The sequence below is a fragment of the Cynocephalus volans genome, chromosome 4, assembly GCF_027409185.1.
Source record: "Cynocephalus volans isolate mCynVol1 chromosome 4, mCynVol1.pri, whole genome shotgun sequence".
Classification (NCBI taxonomy): domain Eukaryota; kingdom Metazoa; phylum Chordata; class Mammalia; order Dermoptera; family Cynocephalidae; genus Cynocephalus; species Cynocephalus volans.
Window position 1 is genome coordinate 96,220,553 of NC_084463.1, and position 22,679 is coordinate 96,243,231.

Below are 22,679 nucleotides of genomic sequence, written 5' to 3' on the forward strand. Positions count from 1 at the left end.
CCAGGAATGTGTGGGCCCAGTGCCTTTCCCATTCATTATTCCATCTCTAAAGTTAAAAGCCTTGCCAAGTGATTATGATCATCAGCTTCATTTTGCAGATGAGGAAATTGAGGCTTGGAACGGTGACCTAACTCACCTATGGAATAAGTAGCAGTTCTCAGACTGGCCCTAAGCTGTCTGGGCTTCATCTGAGAAACAGGCCTTTGCTTTGGGGTCAGATGCACATTCATATCCACAACAGAATTTCCCCTCCAGAAGAGCAGGCCTGTCTTCAGCCCATTACACCCGGCTCCTGGCAAGGCCAGCTGCCTCCCAGCTTGCTCACAGCCTTGGGAATGTGTCCTTTCACGTTTGTCTCCCCACACAGCCTCTGGTGCAGGGAGCTTACAAGTCTGGCCAAAATTCTGTTTGACAGAAATGTTCTGTCAAAGCACAGATGCTGTTCAATTTTGTTCTCTGGGTATTTCCCCAAAACCATGGCTATTCTCCTGGAAAGCCAAAACTTGAACTTTTGGTTTAAAATGAACACCTTCCCCAGATGTTTCTTTATCATTACTTATCGAAGGATGGTGGCACCCAACTTCTTCCACACAGAAAGGGCTGAATGAAGAGCCCACAAAGTAGGTGAAAAGTTTTTGCGAAAGACAGAAGAGTCAGGCTTTGGGTGACTTTTTAAGGACCCAAATCTGGAGGTGCCATCTACCAAGAGCAGGTTTAGGCTCTAGGGCAGGACAGTTTAATACAAAATCTTTTTAGTTTCTTGGGGAGGGAAGAATAAGCTGGAACAAAGGACCCAACCCCAGAAGGTAGATTTATCAGGGTAAAGATGAGATCCTGCATTGGGGTCTCTCAAACCAACTACACAGGCGAACATTGTGTTGATTTGCAATAACACCCAAAGTAAGATGAGACTTAGGGTATCTGGTGGACGGTCAGTTCAGAAAACGTTGACGGTGTGACTCATACATTTGTTCTATAAACTTTTAACCAACAAGCATTTGGAAAGGCAGAGGATTCAGTGTGTCTGGGAAGAGAGCTAATGAGCAAGTACAGTGCGTGCCATGTGGGCTATACGGAGGAGCGGTGAGGGAGCTTGAACTCTGGCGGGGTGAGGCTGTGTTGAGGAAAGGAAGTTTGAACCATCCAGTCTGATAGTTAGAAGGAGCTCTCCTCCTAAAAAAGCAATATGAGACAGGCCATGAAAGTGCATCCTAAAATGACTTTCTCCAAAGACACTACAGCTGGGGGTGGTAGGTGGACAGGATCACTGTTTCCCATCCTGAGGGACTGTCAAAGGGCAGAAGGTACAATCTAGTTTGAAGTCACCCTAGCATGTAGAATAGGCCCAGAGAATAAGGAGATAGAAAGAGAGGGAGTCAGGCTCAATTTTTAAAAAAAAGAGAAAAAAACAGTCCTAATAGAACTAACCAAAGATGGGACAGTCCTCTTGTGGACACAGCAAGCCCCTCACCACTAGAAGTGTGCAAGTAGGAACTGAATGGGTCTTTGGAGGTGACTCTGTAAAAGGGACTCATGCACCAAATTGGGAGAGGGGACTAGGTCAGATGACCATTAAGTTTCTTCCAGTGGTTCAGTTGTTACTTGATTTTAAACGTTACCTTTTTAGGAGGGGAAAGGACACAAAATTCTAGTCTGAGATTTTGTTGCACACTGAACATAGAGCCATAAGTAGCAGCCAAGCACTCTACTTAGCTAAGCAGACCCAGCCTGCAGGGTTTGGTCTATAACATTTATACCTGAGCTTCCTTTCCTGTGTTCTATAATCTGAGTTTAACTGGCCTCTGAGCATGTGACTGCAGAACCCTCAGATCAGGCTCTCTGTGAGGATGGACATTGTCAGAAACATGGGGACTCAGTTTCCTCAGATTTTTTAAAATAAAAGGTCCATGCCAAGGCTTGGATGGGCAAGTGCCTTGTTAGGCTTGTCTGCAAATGAGGGGAGTTAAGATGCTAGACCAAACACAGCTGCCAGCTTGTTTCTGGCTAGGTCCTGTTTTGGCATAAGATATTTTGGGGTGAGGCAAGAAAGGCTCTGCCTGTACAATCCCAACAGGGGGTTGAGGCCTGAAAGAGAGGCCTACCAGGGGGTCATCTGGGTTGGGGAAGGGCCTGGAGACCATCACAGAGCAAACCTATTTGGTGTGATGTCAGAGACAGAACTAGGACTAGAAAGGCTGCTTGCTGCTCAGACCTTCCCATCATCCTCAGAAGACAATAAACAAAGGCTGGGCTACCAGCTCTCAAGATGCTGCACAGTGATATCAGCTCAACTGGGAGGTTGGCACTCTTCTGGTTTCCCCTTTCAACTTGTGAGATACTGTGATTCCAATTGTGCCATCTCTAAATGACTTAGCTATTTTGTAATTGCAAAGGTCTTTGTTGAGTGGTCTATCATAGCCAGAGCTAAAACTGATGTAGAGTCATAGAATCTTAGTGACTTAAGAATAATTCATTTGAGCCATGGCATTTTACAAATGAGAAAACTGAAGATCAGAGAGGCTAAGTGACTTACTCAAGATCACACAATAGTTCATGGCAGAGCCAGGACTAGGCTTAGGGTTCCTAACACCCAGGTCACGGCCTATTCTGCTTTATTCTGACTTTTTACCAGGCTTCCACTCTAGTACAGTTAAAAGGCCATAAGTACCAGGAGCACCACAGCAGAGGACTCATTGGCCGTCCTGTATCCTGGCAAATGGTTCTCCATAAAGCGGTTAATTTGGTTTCAGCAAATTCTCTATGGTGATACATTTCATGATAAAAAAAAAAAAAAAAAAATTAACTTTCTGGAATCACTATCACTGTTTGTGGCTGCAGTCAAGTCTTTAAGTGTGAGAATGTCCCCCAACAAGTTCTCAGACCCTTTGGTGTAATTCTTCTCTCCTTTCTCTGTCTCTCTTTCTCCTCTTTCTCCTTGTCCCATTTCCTGCTTTTCCTGCTCCCCCGCCTCTCCTTCTCAACCCTCACCTCCCAAACAGCTTTGACTTGGTCACCAACGGCGGCGTCTCCATCATCCTGCGGTTCGAGCGGGCACCTTTCATCACTCAGGAGCACACCCTCTGGTTGCCATGGGATCGCTTCTTTGTCATGGAAACCATCATCATGCGGCATGAGGAGAATGAGATTCCCAGCTGTGACCTGAGCAACTTCGCCCGCCCCAACCCTGTCGTCTCCCCATCCCCGCTGACATCCTTCGCCAGCTCCTGTGCAGAGAAGGGTCCTATTGTGCCAGAAATTCAGGTACCCAGCTTTCCCCAACTGCATTTCATCATGCTTAATTTCATTTGGGGGTTGGGAGAGGATCTCAAAGACAGTGGAAAGAGAGAATGCATCTCTATGGGGCTGGGTCAGACCCCATCAGCCCACCATGCAAAATCCAGCTGCCAACCCCCACAGCAGGCCTGGTGTCAGGCCATGAGGGCCACTATCTTACTCACTGAAGACACACAATCACCTGTTAACTGCCTGGCACACTCTGGCTTATAATAAATCCCTCTCTCTTTCCACTCAACCTTCCACCTTCCTTTTCCCCAGCCTCCAGGGTCCCCTCTCTCATTTTTTTCTGTTAAAAAATATTTACAATGATATGTTCTACCAAGAAGAATAAGCCAGAGCATCACAAATAGTGAGCATTATAATAAAGATTAAATGAGAAAAATGTATATGAGGTGCTTAGCACAATGTCTGGCACCTAGTAAGTGCTTAATAAATTTTACCTATTATTATTCAGACTATTTAACACACATTGCATTCATGCCAATTAAGAATTGCCTAGGCTCATACCTATACATGCAAATGCTTTACTTAACTATCATTAATGGCAAGTAATTGGGAAAGATGCATTTTAATCTGATGGAAGTCAAGATAGATTCTTTGCCTAACAAAGCTCTTCAGAGTTGAATTTCCTCCGCCATCCCCAGCCCAATTTCTAATGGCAAAAATGAAAGCTGAGGTAGGGGAGAGATGTCAGTGGAGAAGCCCAGGGGAAGCCCCGTCCACTCGCCTGCCTAATGAGAGTTCAGGCGATGTGCATGTTAACGGATTGCTGGCGCAGGTGGAGCAGGGAGTTTATACATTTATGTGTGTGCACTTCATGCCTGGCTGAGCAAACACATCTCCACGTGTGCCCTGTTGAGTGGCTTCCAGTGCCAGCCCACAAGAAGAAAATGCAACATTCCGAAATTCTCATTACACTCACAGGTTGAAACCTCAGTCCTTTTCAGGGATTCAGTGCCTATCTCCTGTCTCAACTTCCAGGCTGACCTTTCCTGTGAAATGGTTGTCAGTGGAGACAGAGCTTGTTGGAGAGAAGTAATTTGTTCCTCAACCCTGGCTCAGCTCCAGCTAGACATGTTTCCCAGGAGTAGGGACTTTGGAATAAATGAAGTTAAAGGTTGCACCCTCCTTACAGTGCTCCCTGACCTGGGTGCCCAGTCGGGGCACAAACCTTGCTTATTATCAGAATCAGGAAATACATGACAACAAACTCTTGGGTTTTCTCAATCCTATCATTGGTTAGCCTTTGTGAGTGCTGGGAGATATGCATTAGGGAAAGTAAATATTTATGAGAGCATCAGGATGGCACTTCAGTCCTGCCTGTGGTTCACCAGGTGTACAGCCTGCTTTACCTGGAACTTATAAACTGTAATTTAGGCAGATTGCCTTGGAGTTAGCCCAATCCCTAAAATTTCCTGTGCTTAGAAGAGTGGGATTGGGATGAGGGTTTACACGCTTCTATGAAATGGACAGAATGAAAAAAGCCCAAGTCCTCTGTGAACATAAAGGTAGAATAATCATTGTCCCTTTAAGAAATACGTTAGCCTCTATTGATTTAATGTACCCTTCTTGAAACAGAGCCCAGCGCATCAAGCTGATAAAAGTCCAGTGCTTTTGCCATGTGCCTAGGCATCCTGGCATTCACTGAAACCCCCCATCTTGAAACTGAGCCCGTTGCACCCGACAAGTGCTTCCCTCCCACCACTCTGTTCATCTAACACGGCACTGGAGCCGGGTGTGCACAGAAATTCCACGTGCCAGTTCAGCCTCTCTAGGGATGAGCTGGGGGCCTTAGCCGCAGGGGCTCACCAGGCTGTGCTCTCAACTTTGCATAATTATTGGTTTGTTCAACATCTCATAGTCTCTGCTTACTTTCCTGATAAGGAAGGCCATTTGAAGCCTATCTTATTTTAGGGAAGTTTTGGAAGAGAAACTCTCCTTCTTGCTTAGGCAGCTGTCCACATTAGTCTGGTTTTTCTTCCTAGTGCCCCCTGCTTCCAGCACCAGCAGCACTGTTGTCCCACTGATAACATTTATGTGCTGGGCACTTTATATAAGTGACCTGACTCAATCCTCACGCTCATCCAGTGCGGAAACTGAGATTCAGAGGTTCCTGGAATGTTCTAGGATGACACAGTTCGTGAAGCAGAGGCTGCATGATGCTAGGTATTTTACATGCATTATCCTCTATGTTCCTCTCAATAATGCAATGAATTAAGCATTATCATTCCTGTTGTACAGAGCAGGAACCTGAGGCTCATTGAGGTGAGGCGCCTTATGCAGGGTTACACCACGTGGAACTGGCCCTGCAAACCAGCTCTCTGACGTCTTTTCCTTCTCCATCACCTCCTTTTCTCCCTCCTCATCCTCCCCTCCCTGCACCCTCTGCTTCCCCCTGCTCTTTATTCTTTCTTCTCTTTTGTTCTCTTGTCCCCTTCTCCTGTTCTGCTTTCTCCTCTGCCTCTTGAACACTTATAGTCCATGGGGCCATGGCCATCTTCTCTCCCCCGGGTGATTCCATGACTGTCACTTGCTGTGATCTGTCTCTGCTCTCTAGGCATTGCAGGAGGAAATTGCCATCTCTGGCTGCAAAATGAGGCTGAGCTACCTGAGCAGCCGGACCGCGGGCTACAAATCTGTCCTGAGAATCAGCCTCACGCACCCTACCATCCCCTTCAACCTCATGAAGGTCCACCTCATGGTGGCGGTTGAGGGCCGCCTCTTCAGGAAGTGGTTTGCTGCAGCCCCAGACCTGTCCTACTATTTCATCTGGGACAAGACAGACGTCTACAACCAGAAGGTGTTCGGGCTCTCAGAAGCCTTTGGTAAGCCTCCCAGCCCCAGGATTCAGCATCGTCCTCAGAGAGAGAGTAGCACTCGCAGGGGGCTTTTCTTCCACCTCCCTGGTTTTCTTCTTCCTCCCTTCCTCTTCATAGATCAAAAATACCTCAGGCTTAGTTGGCCTTTAAGACCTCACAGTGACCATTCATGACCTAAAAAAATGTACTGAAAGACCTGAATGTGGAAAACTTGACCACTAAAAAAAGGTTATGAAACAAAACGGCCCTCAAAAAGCACTACGGTGGTCTGTGATGGTCTAATAGATACTGTGTCCCATAAAGGTGGGACCCTGTGGCATTGCCTGTCCACCCACAGCCACCTGCCTCAGCTTCCTCATTAAAACAGGGGGGCTGGCAAATGTCCATCATCAGATGAGTGGATACGGAAAATGTGGTACATCTACACAATGGAATACTACTCAGCTATAAAAACGAATGAAATACTGCCATTTGCAACAACATGGATGGACCTTGAGAGAATTATATTAAGTGAAACGAGTCAGGCACAGAAAGAGAAATACCACACGTTCTCACTTATTGGTGGGAGCTAAAAATTAATATATAAATTCACACACACACACACACACAAAAAAAAAAAAAAAAAAACGGGGGGGGAGAAGATATAACAACCACAATAACTTGAAGTTGATATGACAAGCAAACAGAGGGGACATCGGTGGGGGGGAGGCGGGGAGGGAGGAGGGAGGGAGGTTTTGGTGATGGGCAACAATAATCTGCCACAATGTATATCGACAAAATAAAATTTTTTAAATAAAATAAAAAATAAAACGGGGGCTGGACAATGGTTTCCTTGATTCTTTTGAAGTGTAGGAACTAACATTCTTCCTTCGTCAGAAATGCTTTTTGGCCTCTTCACCTTGTTTCCAACCAGAGAGGTTGTCTCTTTGTTGTTATTATTGCTGCCTTTTTAAAATATGAAGCAGAGCTTGGCTGTAGCCTCACTCAGACTTTGGGCTTCCAGGGGCTGGGGGGACTCCAGCCAAACTAGAGCAGGGTCCAGAGCTGAACTGTTCGCAGTCCTCACACTGCAGGGATAATCCGCCAAGCACTTAGGAGTAACAGCCCAGCAAATCCCTTCTCATTTTGAACCCTACTCTGATTTTATTCCCTTTCTAGGTTCATCAAAGGCAGAATGAGGAAGCAGAGAAGTAATACTGTATTTAGAAAGGAAGGGAGGGAATGTCGGTTTGCATCCTCACCCTACCCCACAAGGATACGCTGGGAGCAAAGATGCCATCTGTCACTGTTCATGCTCCCTTCTGTAGATCAAGCCATTTCTATTGTCTCTTTTTAAAAATGAGGCCTTATAACCTCTTCGGATGAACTGAACACATTTAGCGCCACTAGTCCACTACAACCCAAATCACAGGTGACCAGTAGGAGACATAGTGGCTGCTAAAGCGACTCAAGGTCATGGGGAAGAGGTCACAGGGACAACTTCCAGCCCATTCCCCTATTGTCATAGATAGTCAGCAATCTTTTATGGCACTTATGAGAAACTCTAAGGGGCTGCCCAGTTGTTAGTTCCTGTATTGAACATGTGGTAGGATGTTGTCCACTGGAAAACAACACCTGCACAAAAAGATACTTGACAGAAATAACATTCCTGTCCTGCTGGTTCCTTTCCATAGGTCAGTGGCAGGGTTTTTTATTACAAACCCAGGCTCAGGGAGCCTGCCCCATGTTTAGCCTTCATCCTAGTGACCTCCTTAGGGGGCCTAGATTTGTGAAATAAAAGTAAAATCAGGGGATTTTCAAGCTTTGAAACCTCCAAGCAACTTCTAGCTTTAAAAGCACCCCAGCTGAGCTCCTTTTCTATGTATTCATTATAAATGATTTTAGGTTTTTTCTTTATAAAAATAATACTATATTCATTAATAAAAATATAAGAAATGGACAGAAATGGGACAAAGTCATACATGATCCTATAAATAAGTACAACTACTTGTTAACATTGTAATTTGTTTCCTTTTTTCATATGTAGTTTTTTAAACACAGGTAGATTGCTGTATATAACTAGTCTTTTCAACTGAGCATTATTTTAGGAGCATGTTGCATGTCATCACATGGTCATATAACTGTAATTTCCAGTGGCCATGTAACATTCCTGGAGTGGACACACTTGGGTGTGCTCAGCCTCTCGCCCCTTTTGAACCTTTACATTATTTCCAATTTTATTCTATTACAAATAATGCTGCAGTGAAGAATTTTGTTCATAAAGTATTTTCCATACTAAAGGGTATTTCCCTGGAATTGATTTACCTGGTCCTTTTAAACTATTTAGTACATTTGCTTAATTTTTCCCAATAATGTACAATTTCTCTTCCAAAAAAAAAAAAAAAAAAGGTTATTAAGGCTCAGCATCCCTGTGTCAGTATTTCACATAGTATTTCACAAAGTTCTGGTTCCCACTTAGAAATGTGATCCTTTTTTCCTCTTCCACAAAGATAAGCAGCAGGGCATGCCTGCAGGTCTAGAGGCCAAAGAGGAGGCTTTGCTCACCGGTGCATTTTGCTTCTTTGTCACCTCCAGTCTCCGTGGGCTATGAGTATGAATCCTGCCCAGACCTGATCCTGTGGGAAAAGCGAACAGCTGTGCTGCAGGGCTATGAAATCGATGCGTCCAAGCTTGGAGGATGGAATCTGGACAAACATCATGCCCTCAACATCCAGAGTGGTCAGTGGATTAATAGAATTCCTTGATCCAGGCTGGGGTGTGACATTGTCTCATATCTTTTGTCCCCTGCCAAACAAAAAATGCACACTTTGAATTACAGAGGCTCCTGTATGATCGGTCGGTCAGAAGGCTCAGTCAACAAATATCACTTGGTACCTGCTCTGGGCCTGATGCTGTGCTAGGCTCTGGGGATGCAGAAATGAAAGGCCTCAAGACTTTACACTAATCAGAGGCAAATACTCATCAGGCAGTTTCAATGCTGGGCCATGGACTGTGCCGTCACAGAGGGAGGCACGGGACACTGTGGAGGCTCAGGAGAGGAGCCCCTCACTCAGCATCTTGGTTCACCAAGGCAGCCCTGAGTCTCAAAGGGTCTATAGGATTAGCCCTGTGTATCAAGTAGGCAGAGAGCACAGTACTGAAGCTTGAAAGAAGAGTAATCGGAGAGAAGGCTCACTGTGATTCAAGCAGAGGCCAAGGCAAAGGGAACAGCAAAAGCTGAAGCTAGGGTTTGAGTGGCCGGAGCCCAGGGTAAGAAGAGTAGAAATCTGGACTTCATCCAGAGGCAGATGCCAAGCCTCTGAAAGGTTTAAAGCCTGCAAGTGACATGGTCAGATCTGTATTTCAGATAACTCACTCTGACCGTGTTCCGTGAAAGGACAACTAAATATGGTAATAATGTCTCCTGCCTAATCTAAAGCCACAGTGAATACCTGTCAAAGCCTCAGCATGTTTCTGGGGGAAGTTGACAAATTAATTCTAAAATTTATGATAAAATAAAGATTTGTAACTATCTAAGGCAGTCTTTAAGGACAAAGAGGGACTCACCAGATATTAAAGTATCTTAGAAAAATCATAATATCTAAAAGTGTATGGTGCTGGCATAGGAACAGATAGATTCTGTGGGGCAGAACAAATTCAGAAAGTGACCTGTGATTAGTAATTAAAACTAGGTTTGGCTACCAGTATTAGAAAAGCCAAAATGATAGTATTGCAAACAAGTCAAGGTTTGTTTTTCACTCACTTCCAAGTCTGAAGGTAGATAATCCAGGGGTGCAGGGTCAGAGGCCCCGGCTCCTTTCTCCTTGCTCCACTCAGGCCTTCATCCTTAAGGTCATGGTCCAAGGTGACCATCAGCTCCTGCCTTTACATCCACTTTCCAGCCCTAAAGAAGGAGAAAAAGGGCAAAGAGCAAGCCCCATCCATTGTAAATATGCCCTGCAGCTGCCCACAACATCTCTACTTACATTGGCCTGAACTTAGTCATAGATGTAACTGTCCATGGGGCTGGGGATTGTAGTCTGTTCGAGGTGGTCGTGTGCCCAGCTAAATGTCAGGGGTTCTGTAACTACAGAAGAAGGAAAGAGTGGATCAGATGGATATCAGTGGGCAAGTAAGGTTTCTGCCCACACCACATATACTGTGTGTAAGAACGTGGTATACGTTAAAGATAGCATCATGTATCAGTAGAGAATGAATAGGTGTTTTATAAATTGATATTGGGAAATTGACTCAATATGTGGAGAAAAATTAAGTCCCCACTTCACACTGTATACAAAGTAAATTTAGATGTTTTCTTAAACATCTCATTGTGGAAGATAACTCTTTAAAATTAAGGGAAGAAAATATAACAGAATATCTAAAATCTTAGGAAAGGATTTTCTAAAACATAAAAAATTACAACTTTAAAGTGGAAAAATGATTGACTAAACTACATAAAAATTAAAGATATCCATTCAGTAAAGAACACCTTTGACAGAGCTAACAGGTGGCAGCTTGTGAGAAGGTTATTGTGACTTATAAAAGCCAAAACTCACTTGGACTTCAGTACAGAAGGGGAGGCAGGAGGCAGAGTCCAGCTTGGAGACTGTGGCAATATGCAGGAAGGAAAGGATGAGCTGGACTGAAAATAAACAGTGTAGATATGGGAGGAAGGTTACAAGTCACTGAGGACCATCCCTTCACTTTATTGTTGGGGGAACTGAGACAGTTGAAGCAGTGAAGATACCTATGCAAGATTTGGGATCAGCCTGTTAGCAGCAAAACCAGGTAAAAACCCAAGTCTCTTGACTCTACCTTGTTTAGAAGAGATGGAGAGTTTCGCTCATTCGTTTCTATAAACATTTATTAGTATCTTGTCTGTGTAGGCTCCATGCTAGGCACTGGAGGTACAGAAAGGAAAGAGACACAGTCTTCATACTTAAAATGGTATCGATCTAAAGAGAGAAAAACAAGTCAGTGCAATAGAGAATTTATGCTGTAATAGAGACATGGAATCAGTACATGAGATACACACAACCTACTTGAGAGGCAGTGTAGCCTAATGGTTAAAAGCCAAGATGTGGAGTCCTTCCATTTGTCATCTCTGTGACCTTGGCTGAGCTACCTGTTCCCCCTGCTACAATAGGAATAATAGTACTGGCTATCTTATGGAGTTGGGGTGAGAATGCAGTCAGTAGGACAGTACGGCCTGTTCAGGACACTCTGGGTTTGACACTCCAGGTTTCATTAAGGGGGTGAGGCACAGCCTTGGAATATGAGTCTAGAAATGGTTGGCAAAGATCTTGCATACCTTGCAAAATCAAGGCGACTCTGTGGTCAAGCACAGGAACAGAGACCCATTTCCTGCTCTGTAGGTGATTCTGTTCTCCCATCCTTGTCCCAGGCATCCTGCACAAAGGGAATGGAGAGAACCAGTTTATATCTCAGCAGCCACCTGTCATCGGGAGCATCATGGGCAATGGGCGCCGGAGGAGCATCTCCTGCCCCAGCTGCAATGGCCTTGCTGATGGCAACAAGCTCCTGGCCCCTGTGGCCCTCACCTGTGGCTCCGACGGAAGCCTCTATGTAGGTGATTTCAACTACATCCGAAGGATCTTCCCCTCTGGAAATGTCACCAACATCCTGGAGCTGAGGTATGTGAGGTGATACCTTTCTCACAGTCCTGATAATGTCCCTTGGCCATCCTGTGAGTCCCACTGCATTACCCACTGAGCGCAGAGAAGTGAGACGGAACAGAGCCGCGCCTGTTAGACGGGGACTTTGTGCTTTCCAGCTCCAGCAGGCGCTGCTTCCTCCAGTGCACTGCAATGGAGACAAGCCACTCTAGGGATAGGGAGATGTCCTTGGTGTCCAGATGACATAGAAGGCTGCTAGCAGCCGAGAACTAGACTCCGTAGAAGCTATCTTTCTTTTGTTTCCTTGCACTAAGCCAGTTAGAATTAGTCACCTGAGTCTTTGTATAATGGCGGAGGCCCCCACAGCAATGTGACCAAGTTTGGCCCTGTGAGTTAACACACTCATCAGAGTTAGCAGGCATTCCCTTCAAATGACCAATACTGAGATGAGGCCCACAGGCCAAAACAGGGCAGCACCTCTCTGCTCCTAAGGTGCTGCAGAACCAGCTGAGTCAGGTGCTTTTCCCCCTCCCTGACCATGAGTGATGGAACACAGCCACACTTAGCTCAGGCAAGGGCCCGATATATTGGATTTTTCTCTATGCCTTCCTAAACCAGAGCACTGTCCTAGGGTGGGCTCTGAGGTCACAGAGAAGCTGCGCTTTAGAGATAGGGGAGCCCCACTATCCCTTTCAAAGAAAGTGCACCAAGTTGCCTCACAACTGTTTTGGGGAATGGCAACCACCTGTCTCTTGGGTTGGGGTCTATGTGAGCAGGCCTGGTCCTTGAGCTGGGATGCCTTCCTCCAAAGTGGACAGGGGGAAGGAAACTCACTTTTCTTGGGCTTCTGCTATTTGCCAAGTATAACATTATCACCCTTTGATAAATGAGAAGGAGGCTCATGGAATTTAAAGAACCTGTCCAAGGTCCTGCTTCATGAATGATGGACCCCAACCAGAAGGCCGTTACCCAGCTCTGCCTTGCCAGAGAATTGTCACCTGGCCCATTGAGATGACACTTTGACTTAATGCCTTGTTAAGTTATTTCCTGGGGGCAAGTCCCTGCTGAAAGACTCGTGCCGCAGTGCACGTATAAAAGGAGAGGAAGGCTTGCTGGTGCCCAACAGCTATAATGGCCCTGAAGAGAGAAGTGTTAGTGTTCGCCCACACACAAGGACAGATGAGGGCTGCTCACATGCTGTGGGCTCATAGGAAATCAGATATCAGGCTGAATGAGAAGTGGACCACCAGTGGAATATTCTCTGTCTTTCTTCTATTATGAGTTTGACAGGCATGGACATATGTGAAGGAAGAAGTCATCCTTGAGAGCCTTTGCCTCAGTCAGCTGCATGTATGTACTATGACGGAAAGAGCCCTGGACTAGGGGGTCATCTCACCTTAGTACAGCTGGACAAATCACTTAACCTCTCTGGACTTCCATTTTCACATCTTTCAAATAAGAGATCCCATTTTCCCTGCCTGATTCCCACAACTGTTGGGGAGATCATGTGAGACAGTAGGTAGGAAAGGCAGAAGTAAGTGAAATCTGGAAATAAAAATAAACTTATTAGTATATTATTATGTTTATATATTCTCTTCCACTTTTTGTTTTGTTTTGTTTTGTTTTTACATAGGCCTGTTTCTCTGTGTCATACATTCCCTTCTAATTATAGTATATCTTCAACTCTTTATCCAAATATGATTAGGCTCTTGGTAGGCTACCCAAGTTTTGATACCTGATTGTAAGGAAGCATGCATGCAGACAGACACAGAGCAGTGAGCACGTGTATCTCTGGGTATGTGTCTGTACAGGGAAGAGAATCAACTGTTCCAGTCTCCTAGTCCTTGTTAAAGAAGCAGAATGTGTCAACCCAATCCTCTTCCCCCAAAGTCAGCAGTAGTGGTGCAGGTGAAACCATGCCTCCTCTGTGATATGTAGCTGTTTGTAAGTGAACTCACTGACAAGTGATATCCAATATAAAATATATCAGTGTCATAGCTGCTAAGTCTTTATTTATTATATAGTATTGCACAGTACCATTGCTGTCAAGTTTTCAGGCTGCTAATAATGCTTCTAACCCTGCTGCTAACACCTCATTCTTTCTTCTATTCCCTGCTTTCCTGTCTTCTGTCAGAAATAAAGATTTCAGACATAGGTAAGCCAACCAGTGGAGAATTTCCTGTCTCTCCCCTGCCTTGTTGCATGTTGTATGGTAAGCTGCACGCGTCAATTTCAGATGGCTCAATGGCAAAGGTACCCTGTGTGATTGAAACTGATTGGGGATAATCAGTTGCAATGAAAGGAAGTCATTAATAATGGCAGGGTGAGTGACAAGAGCGTGAATTCCTTGAATCTGTAGCAAATTCAGGCAGGTACTTTGGTAGTCTGTGGACATGACAGACTGAAGTAATGAGGGAACGAATTTAAACCTTGGCATAGTAATTTGAATGCCATGGTCTGCTATTCCTTAGAATAAATGAGAACATCATCCAACCTGTGTTGAGTGACTTTGATGGTCATGATGGGAAGTCCTGAGAACATCTTGATCAGGTGAAGAATCTGGAAGAAGACAGGTTCCAGATTTGCCCTTCAGTAGGCATTCTTTGGGATGCCAGGCAACCCCACCAGAGGGTTTGCCAGCAAGGACAGAGCAGACCACAGGGACTGCCTGCAGAGAGCAGTCCCCAAACAGGAACTTTGTCATGGAGCATATTTGTCATATAGGCTTACAGTGACACTGCAGCAAGCAGGAGTGGGTCTAGTCAGACTAACCAAAAGAAGTGTCTGCCCATCAGCATCACCCGTCATTGTAGCATTCATCTGACCCCTGGGTGACAGTCCCTCGACCTCACACACATTGGGGTGATTTGGAAAGTAACCATGGGCACATAGAGCTGTGGCTAGGGTGGCCACAGAGGTGGCTCTCATCCCCCTGTGGCTCAGATCAGAGTGGCATATGGGAGGTGCTAAGTTGGGATAAGAGAAAGTCTTGGGGATGGTGGAAAGAGTCAGACAGACCCAAAATTCAATTCAATAATGATTATATCTGTTTCTAATATGTAGTATTGTTTATGTAATAATTGTAGCATTAATTTAAGATGAAAATAATTAACATATATGGAGCACTTACTATAGCAGAGAGAGGGTTGTTTACATAGATGGTAGCATTTTATCCCCAAATCACTTTCTGAGGTAGGTACCGTGATTATATCCAATTTACAAATGAGAAAACTGAAGCTCCACAATTGTGTGGCCTTGAAAAAATTGCTTCATCTCCCTGAGCTCCAGTTTCTAACTTGAGGGTAATAAAATCTCCCTTGGAGGGTTGTTGTAAGGATTACAAAAGATGTCTGTAAAGTGTTCAGCATTTTCAGGCATAGGAAGGAGCTCCAGAAATGGTAGTAGTAGTAGCAGTAACAACAACAACATACTATATATTTATTGTTATTATTAACATTATAGTTTATTATCAAAACAACAATTATTGTATGATAATGATGGGTATGATGCCCCCATCTTTCCCAAGAAGGAATTGAATCCTCTTATACCTGAAGATACATGTATTAAGGTAAATTAAACAGAAATTGGGACCAAAAGAAAAAAGAAAGAAACACATATGTGGTTGTACATCAAATTAGACTCTGAGCTTCCTGGTGACCAGAGCAAATTCGGAAACATAATTATTTTCATGGTTTGTATCTTCAGAAATTGAAAATATGACCACTTCTCAGAGGAGAAATATTTTTTCCTGCTGCTGAATCTGAAAAAGATTTTCAATGAGATTTGTATGGATGATACTGATTTATGCATTGATATGTGACCTCAACTTAAGTTTTACAGAAAACACAGAAATTCATTTCACATAAAGATCTTAGATTAAAACTGAAACATTCAATCAGTGGTAGTATCTGCCTGGAACGCAGCTATGACACAGGGGGACATAGCTCGGAAGAGTCAGGCACAGCCCTGCTGCACATTCACTGTGTGGTCTTGAGCTGGTCACCTAGCTTTTCTGGTTCCTGAAACCATCGTCTATAAATTGAAAGAGTTGCAGTTTGGATACCTATTGTTTCTGATGTTCAGTGATTTTTTGATATATCCATGGTATGATTTCAAAGGCAGTTTCCTGCCTTCTCTCAATTCATTGTTTTCTCAGGTGCTGAAAACTATTTCTAGAGTAAACCAAAGTGGAAGGGGAAAAAAAAATCACTTTCTGCCTTCCAGTTTTCTAAAGACAATGAGAAGCCAGAAAACTGAGTTCCGGCTCTGATTTTAACTGGCACTTGGATATTGGCAAATCTCTTCCTCTCTCTGGGCCTCAGTATCCCCATCAGTAAATGTTGGAGGTAGATTAAAGAAATTCTAGGATTTTGTCTTCTTTATCATTAGCTGTTTCATCTGCTCCCAGTAATAGCATTTGGCTCCACAGCTGGTGGCCTGAGCCTGTGAATGTGTTCCCCCAGGGCAGAATTGTCCCTGCCTTTGGCCTTTCCGGCCTCAGTGCCAGGTCACTATGCTGGACTTGCTCAGAACAGAGACTCATATCTTTTGCACATCTTCTTCTGTGAATGCCTTCAGGAAACAATTATCCTCACTTCTTCCCAGATCTCTTCCCTAGGGTCATGGAGGAATGTTTGAAGCCTGTTCTTCAAAAGTACATTTGAACTCAAGTCTCCATCAAACCTAGCTACACCTATGAACTCAGCAGAGCACTTAACTGTCCGAGGAAATAGGTTGGAATGGACAGTATTAACTCTGACATACTTAGCTTTTCCATTATGCAGCAGCATAAATATTCTGGAGATTTCTCAAGGGGACCAGCTTTACCTAAAATCTGCCATTTATTGGGTATTTTATTTTTTAATGGAACAGATCCTATGCTCAGAGATATACATTCTTCATGTAATTTTGTCCTCAAAATAACCCTTTGAGTAAGTGTGATTGTCCCCATTTGTCAGAAAACCTGAGGCTCAGAGTAATGAAGTGATTTGCCCAAGCTCACTTAACCAAGTGGGTGGTAGAACTGGTATTTGAACTGGTGTCTGTGTGGCTCCAACACTCAAGATCTTTCCACTGATTCTGAGAACAAGGGAATCAAGTTCTACCAGAGCTGCCACCTGATGTGGTTGAAGGACACTCCTTTGCACAAGGAAGTCCTTACTCTGACACAAAAGGAGAATTCTCATTCAGAAGCAAGGACTAGATCACCTTTTGTCCCAAGACACTCTTGGGCTCCCAGCTCCTGATGGGAAATTCCCTACTCCATCCATAAAGAGGGTAAAGTGAGGCTTGACTTCAGCTCATTAACTTCAGGAATGGGACCCTGAAAGCCTCTAAGATTTTATGTCACTTTCAGAGGGGCCAGGGTTATGTTTGATAAAGCAGAAGAGAATGTAGGTCCTCATGTACACTATGGCAAACTCTGGAAATAGAGCTGTGATCCTACTTTGTGCCCAACCCTGCAGAGGATACTGGAGATCAGAATTGGATCAGACATGGTCCCTGTCCACAGAACTGGGCCTGGGTTCTCAGCTGTAGGCCATCTTCCATCTCATGACGTGAAGGCACTTATGTCCTTGCTACTCAAAGTACAGACAGCCAACACTGGCATGCTCTGAAAACTTGTTAGAAATGCAGACCTCAAGTTCAGCTCCCCAGAACTACTAAAATCCAATCTGCATTTTAGCAAAATTTCCAGGTGGTTCATATTCACATTAAAGTTTGAAAAGGACTGCTCTAAGATGTGGTTCCCAAATCTGGCTGTGCCTCAGGGTCACCTGGAGAGATCTCAAAGGTATAAATGACCAGGCCCTTTGGTTGTTATAGGTAAGGCATTTTTTTTTCAAAGCTCTCCAATGATTCTGATTGGCAGCCGTGTTTGAGAACCATCACCCTAGAACAGCTAGCAGTGGGTGTTTCCCATGTACACTCCAGTCAGGAAGGCAGGTATTCACTCATTCATTCATAAATTCAGCAGAACTTCCTAGAGTATTTATGCTGCATGAGCACAGTGCACAGCACCAGGGACTTGAAGTCAGTCACTTCCCTTGAGGAGTTCAAGATTTTATTGAGGAGACAGAGAACTAAATAGAAAAGTTGTCTTAAGGTGCTACTGATACTAAAAGTACAGCATGCCTAAGCTCTATGGAGACCCAATGAAGGAAGTGGCCAGCTCTACCAGTGGGGCAGAAGTAGGGTCCAGGAATGGTATTACAGACGAGGTGATGCTCAGGAGATGAGCAGGTGCTCCCAGGTGAGTAAGGGCAGTGGAGCTTTCTAGGCCCTGAGCAGCAGTGTGGGGAAGTAGAAAGAACACAGACTTTGCAGTTAAACAGATCTGGATTGGAATTCCATCCTGCCATTTAGCAGTTGTGGTCCTAGTCAAGTCACTACACCTCTCTCAGTCTCAGTTTTCCAAAATATAAGAAAAAAAAGGACCTACTTCAGCATGCTAGTTGTGAGGGAAATGAGGTCATGCATGTGAAGTCTTACAGACTGCAGGACAATCCTGCCAGTGCCACCCTCTCCTGGAATTCACTGATCTGAGAAACTCTACATGAGTGACACTTCTCTGGGGCAATGCAGGGAGACATGAGCTGGAAACTCAGGGGGCTAATCTAAGTAGACAAGGCCCCCCACCATATTCCCTCAAGGGCCATTTTCTGCCAAGGTAGATAGCACCAGCTTGTGATGAGTGATGTGCAAAGAAATGAAATAATCACCCTGCCTCGCAGCTTTCGACAGGAAAGCAGAAAGATCAAGGCTGCCCCAGCATCGCAGAACAGGATCTAAGGTCGCTGCATTTTATTTAGCCAGAATCAGTGTCATCTGAAAAGATTAAATCTGTGCTACATTATGGGATAAGTCACCAGGTCATTTTAAGATAAATAGGGCATCCATCCTGTCACCACCACCCCCAAAAGAGAAATAAAAGAAAAGCTAAATAAGTTGAATGAAAATACTACCAAAATAAACTAAAAATGGAGGTGCCATCTATTTAAAACTAGTGACTATTGTGGGCTAGAAGGCACCAAGCTGAACATTGGACATACAAAAATGAACAAAATCCAATCTCTTCCCTTCAAGTATTGACGGTCAGGTTTGAGAGGCAGACACATAAATAAATAGGCACAGCATTATGTTAAGCCTCCTATAATCCAGATATGAACTAATGTGAATCTCAGTGCACAGACAAGAAGGGCTGGGAAAGGTTTGCTAGAAAAGGCACCCTTTGAGCTGACACATGAAAAATGAGTAAAATGGGGAAGGGGACAGGACATTTCATGGAGTAGGAACAGCAGGTGCCAACAGGCATGAAGGCAAGTTGGAGGGCTGCGTGGTCAGTGCAGCTGGAGGACAGGGTGTCTGTGAGTGAGGGGCAGGCAGACAGACTGCGTGAAGGGCCTTGTGCTGCTTAGCTGGGGGTCTGAACTTACTCTCTAAGAAACAGAGAGTCCTAGAAGGGAAAGCATTGAAATGACCTATTGGCATTTGGATTAGATCAGGAAGAACAGCTTGAAAAGGACCCTGTATACAGGCAGAGAGACCTGCCCTTGATTTGAGAAGGTAGTGATGGGACAGGAGTATTAGGACTAAAGAGGAAGGACAGTTGGAGGAAGTCATATTGGGTTAGTTAAATACAGAGAGAAAAAACAAAGGAAGGAAAGCCTTGGGTCTGGGTGCCTGGCCCTGTTAGAAGCAACCAGTCCTCAAGGACACTGTCCAAAGCAAGGGACGTTTATAATGATGAGTAGTCTGAGGCAGATTAAGACCCTCAGTTACCTAGACATTGAAAAGATTATGGTGCCCCCAACCCTCACATGTAAATCGAAAGAAACCAATCTCTAAAATAAAATTTTGTTTTTCAAAAGTACCTAAAACTTACATGCCTGATGAATGTAAAATGGCTTTTTTCTAGACTTTTCTGATTGTGTTACTCACATCTTGAGGGGGTGTGCAGTGCCCGGCCTTGCTGGTGCCCTAGGCACTGTCTTCTGTCCCCTGAATCCCCCAGCATAGTTTGTGCCCCACCATGCAGTGAAAATGGCCAACTCTAGGATTTCCAGTCTGAACAGAGAGAGATTCCTTTGAACCAGAAGGTTTTCCAAAGACAAGGAAAGAGCTACCAATATTGAGATGCTGTTTGAGGGCCTGGCGAATGGTCAGGCAATGCACAGAAACTGAAAATTAGCTTCCCAGGAGTGATGAGTCCAACTCCAATCTGCCCTAGACTTGGAAGAAATTGTACCGTGGGATAGCAACATTCAGGCTTATAAGAGTTGCCTACTCTGAAGTCATCTGCAAATGCAAAAAAAGGACACAACCACTGGTAGTTAAACTAGCAATTATGATTATTGAGCACCTACTATGTCCATGCACTATACTAAATACTTTGCATTTATGATTCTATATAATTTTTCCATTACATCGGTTAGCTGTTAACATCCCTGTTTTGCAGGTGATGAAAGTTTGAGGTTCAAGAGGCCAGGTAAATTGACCAATTTTCAGAAAATTATACAGCTGAATTTGGAACACAGACTGGCCTGATTCCAAATCCTGTGTGTTTTCCCTAGCCTGTAGCTAGAGGCAGTGCCTTGCCTCCTTAGTGCCTCTGTGCAGTCGAACTTCTCTTTCCTCTGTTAGCATAGCTTAGTCTTTATGACTGTTTTCCAGAAACAGACCATCATCAGCGCTGCTCCTCTGTTTTGTTTATTTTTCCTTGGGTTTTGCTGCAAATTACGATTCATTTATATCTGACTGCAGGAGGGAGACTCCTGGGCTCCTGATAAGTATAGCCCAAGTATCAACAGAAGACAGTGTTTACACTGACTATGATCTTGCCAGGGTCTTATCTGTCAGTACTATGATGGGGGTGAGGGGCTGCCGTAAAAATTTTGTGGAAAGGGGCTTATGTTTTTGAATTCTTGAAGGTTTTTTAAAGTCAAGTGCCTCTGTGTTTCTGGCTTGAATTAATGGCCCACCTGTAGTAAGCCTCATTGGTCATCTTTTTAAGAAAACATGTATTTAGCACCTGCCTGGCAAGGTATTGGGCCAGTCATCAACATCATTGACAAGAGGGTTTTGCATTAGTACTTGGGTGGGAGGGATAGTTAGGCCAATCACTGAGGTCAGAAAAAGTGGGAAACCATCATCCAAAATAGGGACATTGTTCCCATAAGACTTTTACTTGAATTCCAAAGGGCCAGGGATTCAAGTTGTACATCTCTAGCTACCCGATAGGAAAGAAGAAAGTGCTCACCAACTGGCCATGTCTTTGTTTTCTAGTCACAGTCCAGCACATAAATACTACCTGACCACAGACCCCATGAGCGGGGCCGTCTTCCTTTCTGACACCAACAGCCGGCGGGTCTTTAAGATCAAGTCCACTGTGGTGGTGAAGGACCTTGTCAAGAACTCAGAGGTGGTCGCGGGGACAGGGGACCAGTGCCTCCCCTTTGATGACACTCGCTGTGGGGATGGTGGGAAGGCCACAGAAGCCACGCTCACCAATCCCAGGGGTAAGGCTTTGCTTTTTAAACACTATCAATAACATTTATTGGGGGTATTTTCCATTTCCAAAAGAAATACATGGAAATCATTCCAAAATCTTTAAGAAAATACCAAGTAATATATAGAAACTACCTGCCAGATATATTCCCAGTTAACATTTCCTCTCTTTCCTCCTAGTCTTTTTTTTTTAATTTAATTTTATTTTGTCGATATACAATGTGGTTGATTATTGAGGCCCATTACCAAAACCTACCTCCCTCCTGTCTCCCCCCTCCCTCCCAACAACCTCATATCTGTTTGCTTGTTGTATTAACTTCAAGGAATTGCGATTGTTCCTCCTAGTCTTTTTCCTAAGTGTTCATGTGTATGTAATGTTCACTATAAACAAACAAAATGAGATCACATTAAACAAAGTATTTTAGTAACCTCCTTTTTACCCTAAATGATATATCATGAACATTTCTCCAAGTCATTAAATAACCTCTGTACTCATTTATATACTATTCCATCAAATGGATATTCCATCGTTTATCAATCCCTTACTGCTGGACATTTATGCTATCTCTCAAGTTATTGTTATACAAAAACATTATAGTGTATCATCTTTGCATATGTTCACGTGATATAGGGTGGATTAACTACAGGTTTCAATTTTGAGTCCAGCAAAAAGGTGAACCTCTAAATGCCCACAATCACAATTTTTTTCATTCACTTATTCAGCAAGTATTTATTGACGACACAGAGCAGTGCAGTTGCACAGATAAGTTCATTGTAGCAAAATAAATAAGACTTGGACATGAATCACTCTGATATCAGAGAGAGGGAGAAGTGTTTTCTGAGATGCAAGAAGAAAGCTGTGCTTGGGGGTTCAGAGCTGAGAAAGACCCCTGTGCCTTGGAGACTGGGAAGGCTTTTTAGAGGTAAATCCATCATTATTAACAGACATCCTTCAGTGGAACATTTACTTTGTTGCAAGCCCTACAGTCACTGACTTACAGTGTCTAAGCCTCAGGGTTCTCATCAATAATAATACCATCTGTGTCTACCTCCTAGAATTGTTCTGAGGGTCAAAATTAATATATTTCATATGATATCCTATAAAAATGTTATGAGTAACTGTATCATTAAAAAGTGCCAGATTTCAGGGCCTGGTTTCAAATCAAACAGTAGATTCCAGTGAAATCAGGCATTCAAATTCAGACTTTGTTACCTAGTAGTTGTGTGGCTTTGGGCAAGTTGCTTAACCACTCTGAGCCTCATTTTCCTCTTCTATGTAATAAGGATATACTGCACAGTGGTAGTATAGATTAAATATTGTCAGGAATGTAAATGCTTAGTACAAAAGTAACAGGCACATTGTAAATATCCCATAAATAGCTGTTCCTATTATTATTGTTATATTGTACAGTGGTTGGCCTATCACACATCCCATCCCATC

At 43.9% G+C, this 22,679-nt stretch overlaps 1 protein-coding gene across 1 annotated transcript in view; it reads left to right on the forward strand.

Moving 5' to 3' along the window:
• The window catches only part of TENM4 (teneurin transmembrane protein 4), a 403,492-nt gene that overhangs the window by 331,503 nt on the left and 49,310 nt on the right, over positions 1-22,679 (forward strand). Inside the window, 5 exon segments of the mRNA XM_063092724.1 lie at positions 3,000-3,261; positions 5,855-6,122; positions 8,691-8,834; positions 11,500-11,749; positions 21,017-21,249. Of these exon segments, the coding sequence (XP_062948794.1) occupies positions 3,000-3,261; positions 5,855-6,122; positions 8,691-8,834; positions 11,500-11,749; positions 21,017-21,249 (1,157 nt within the window).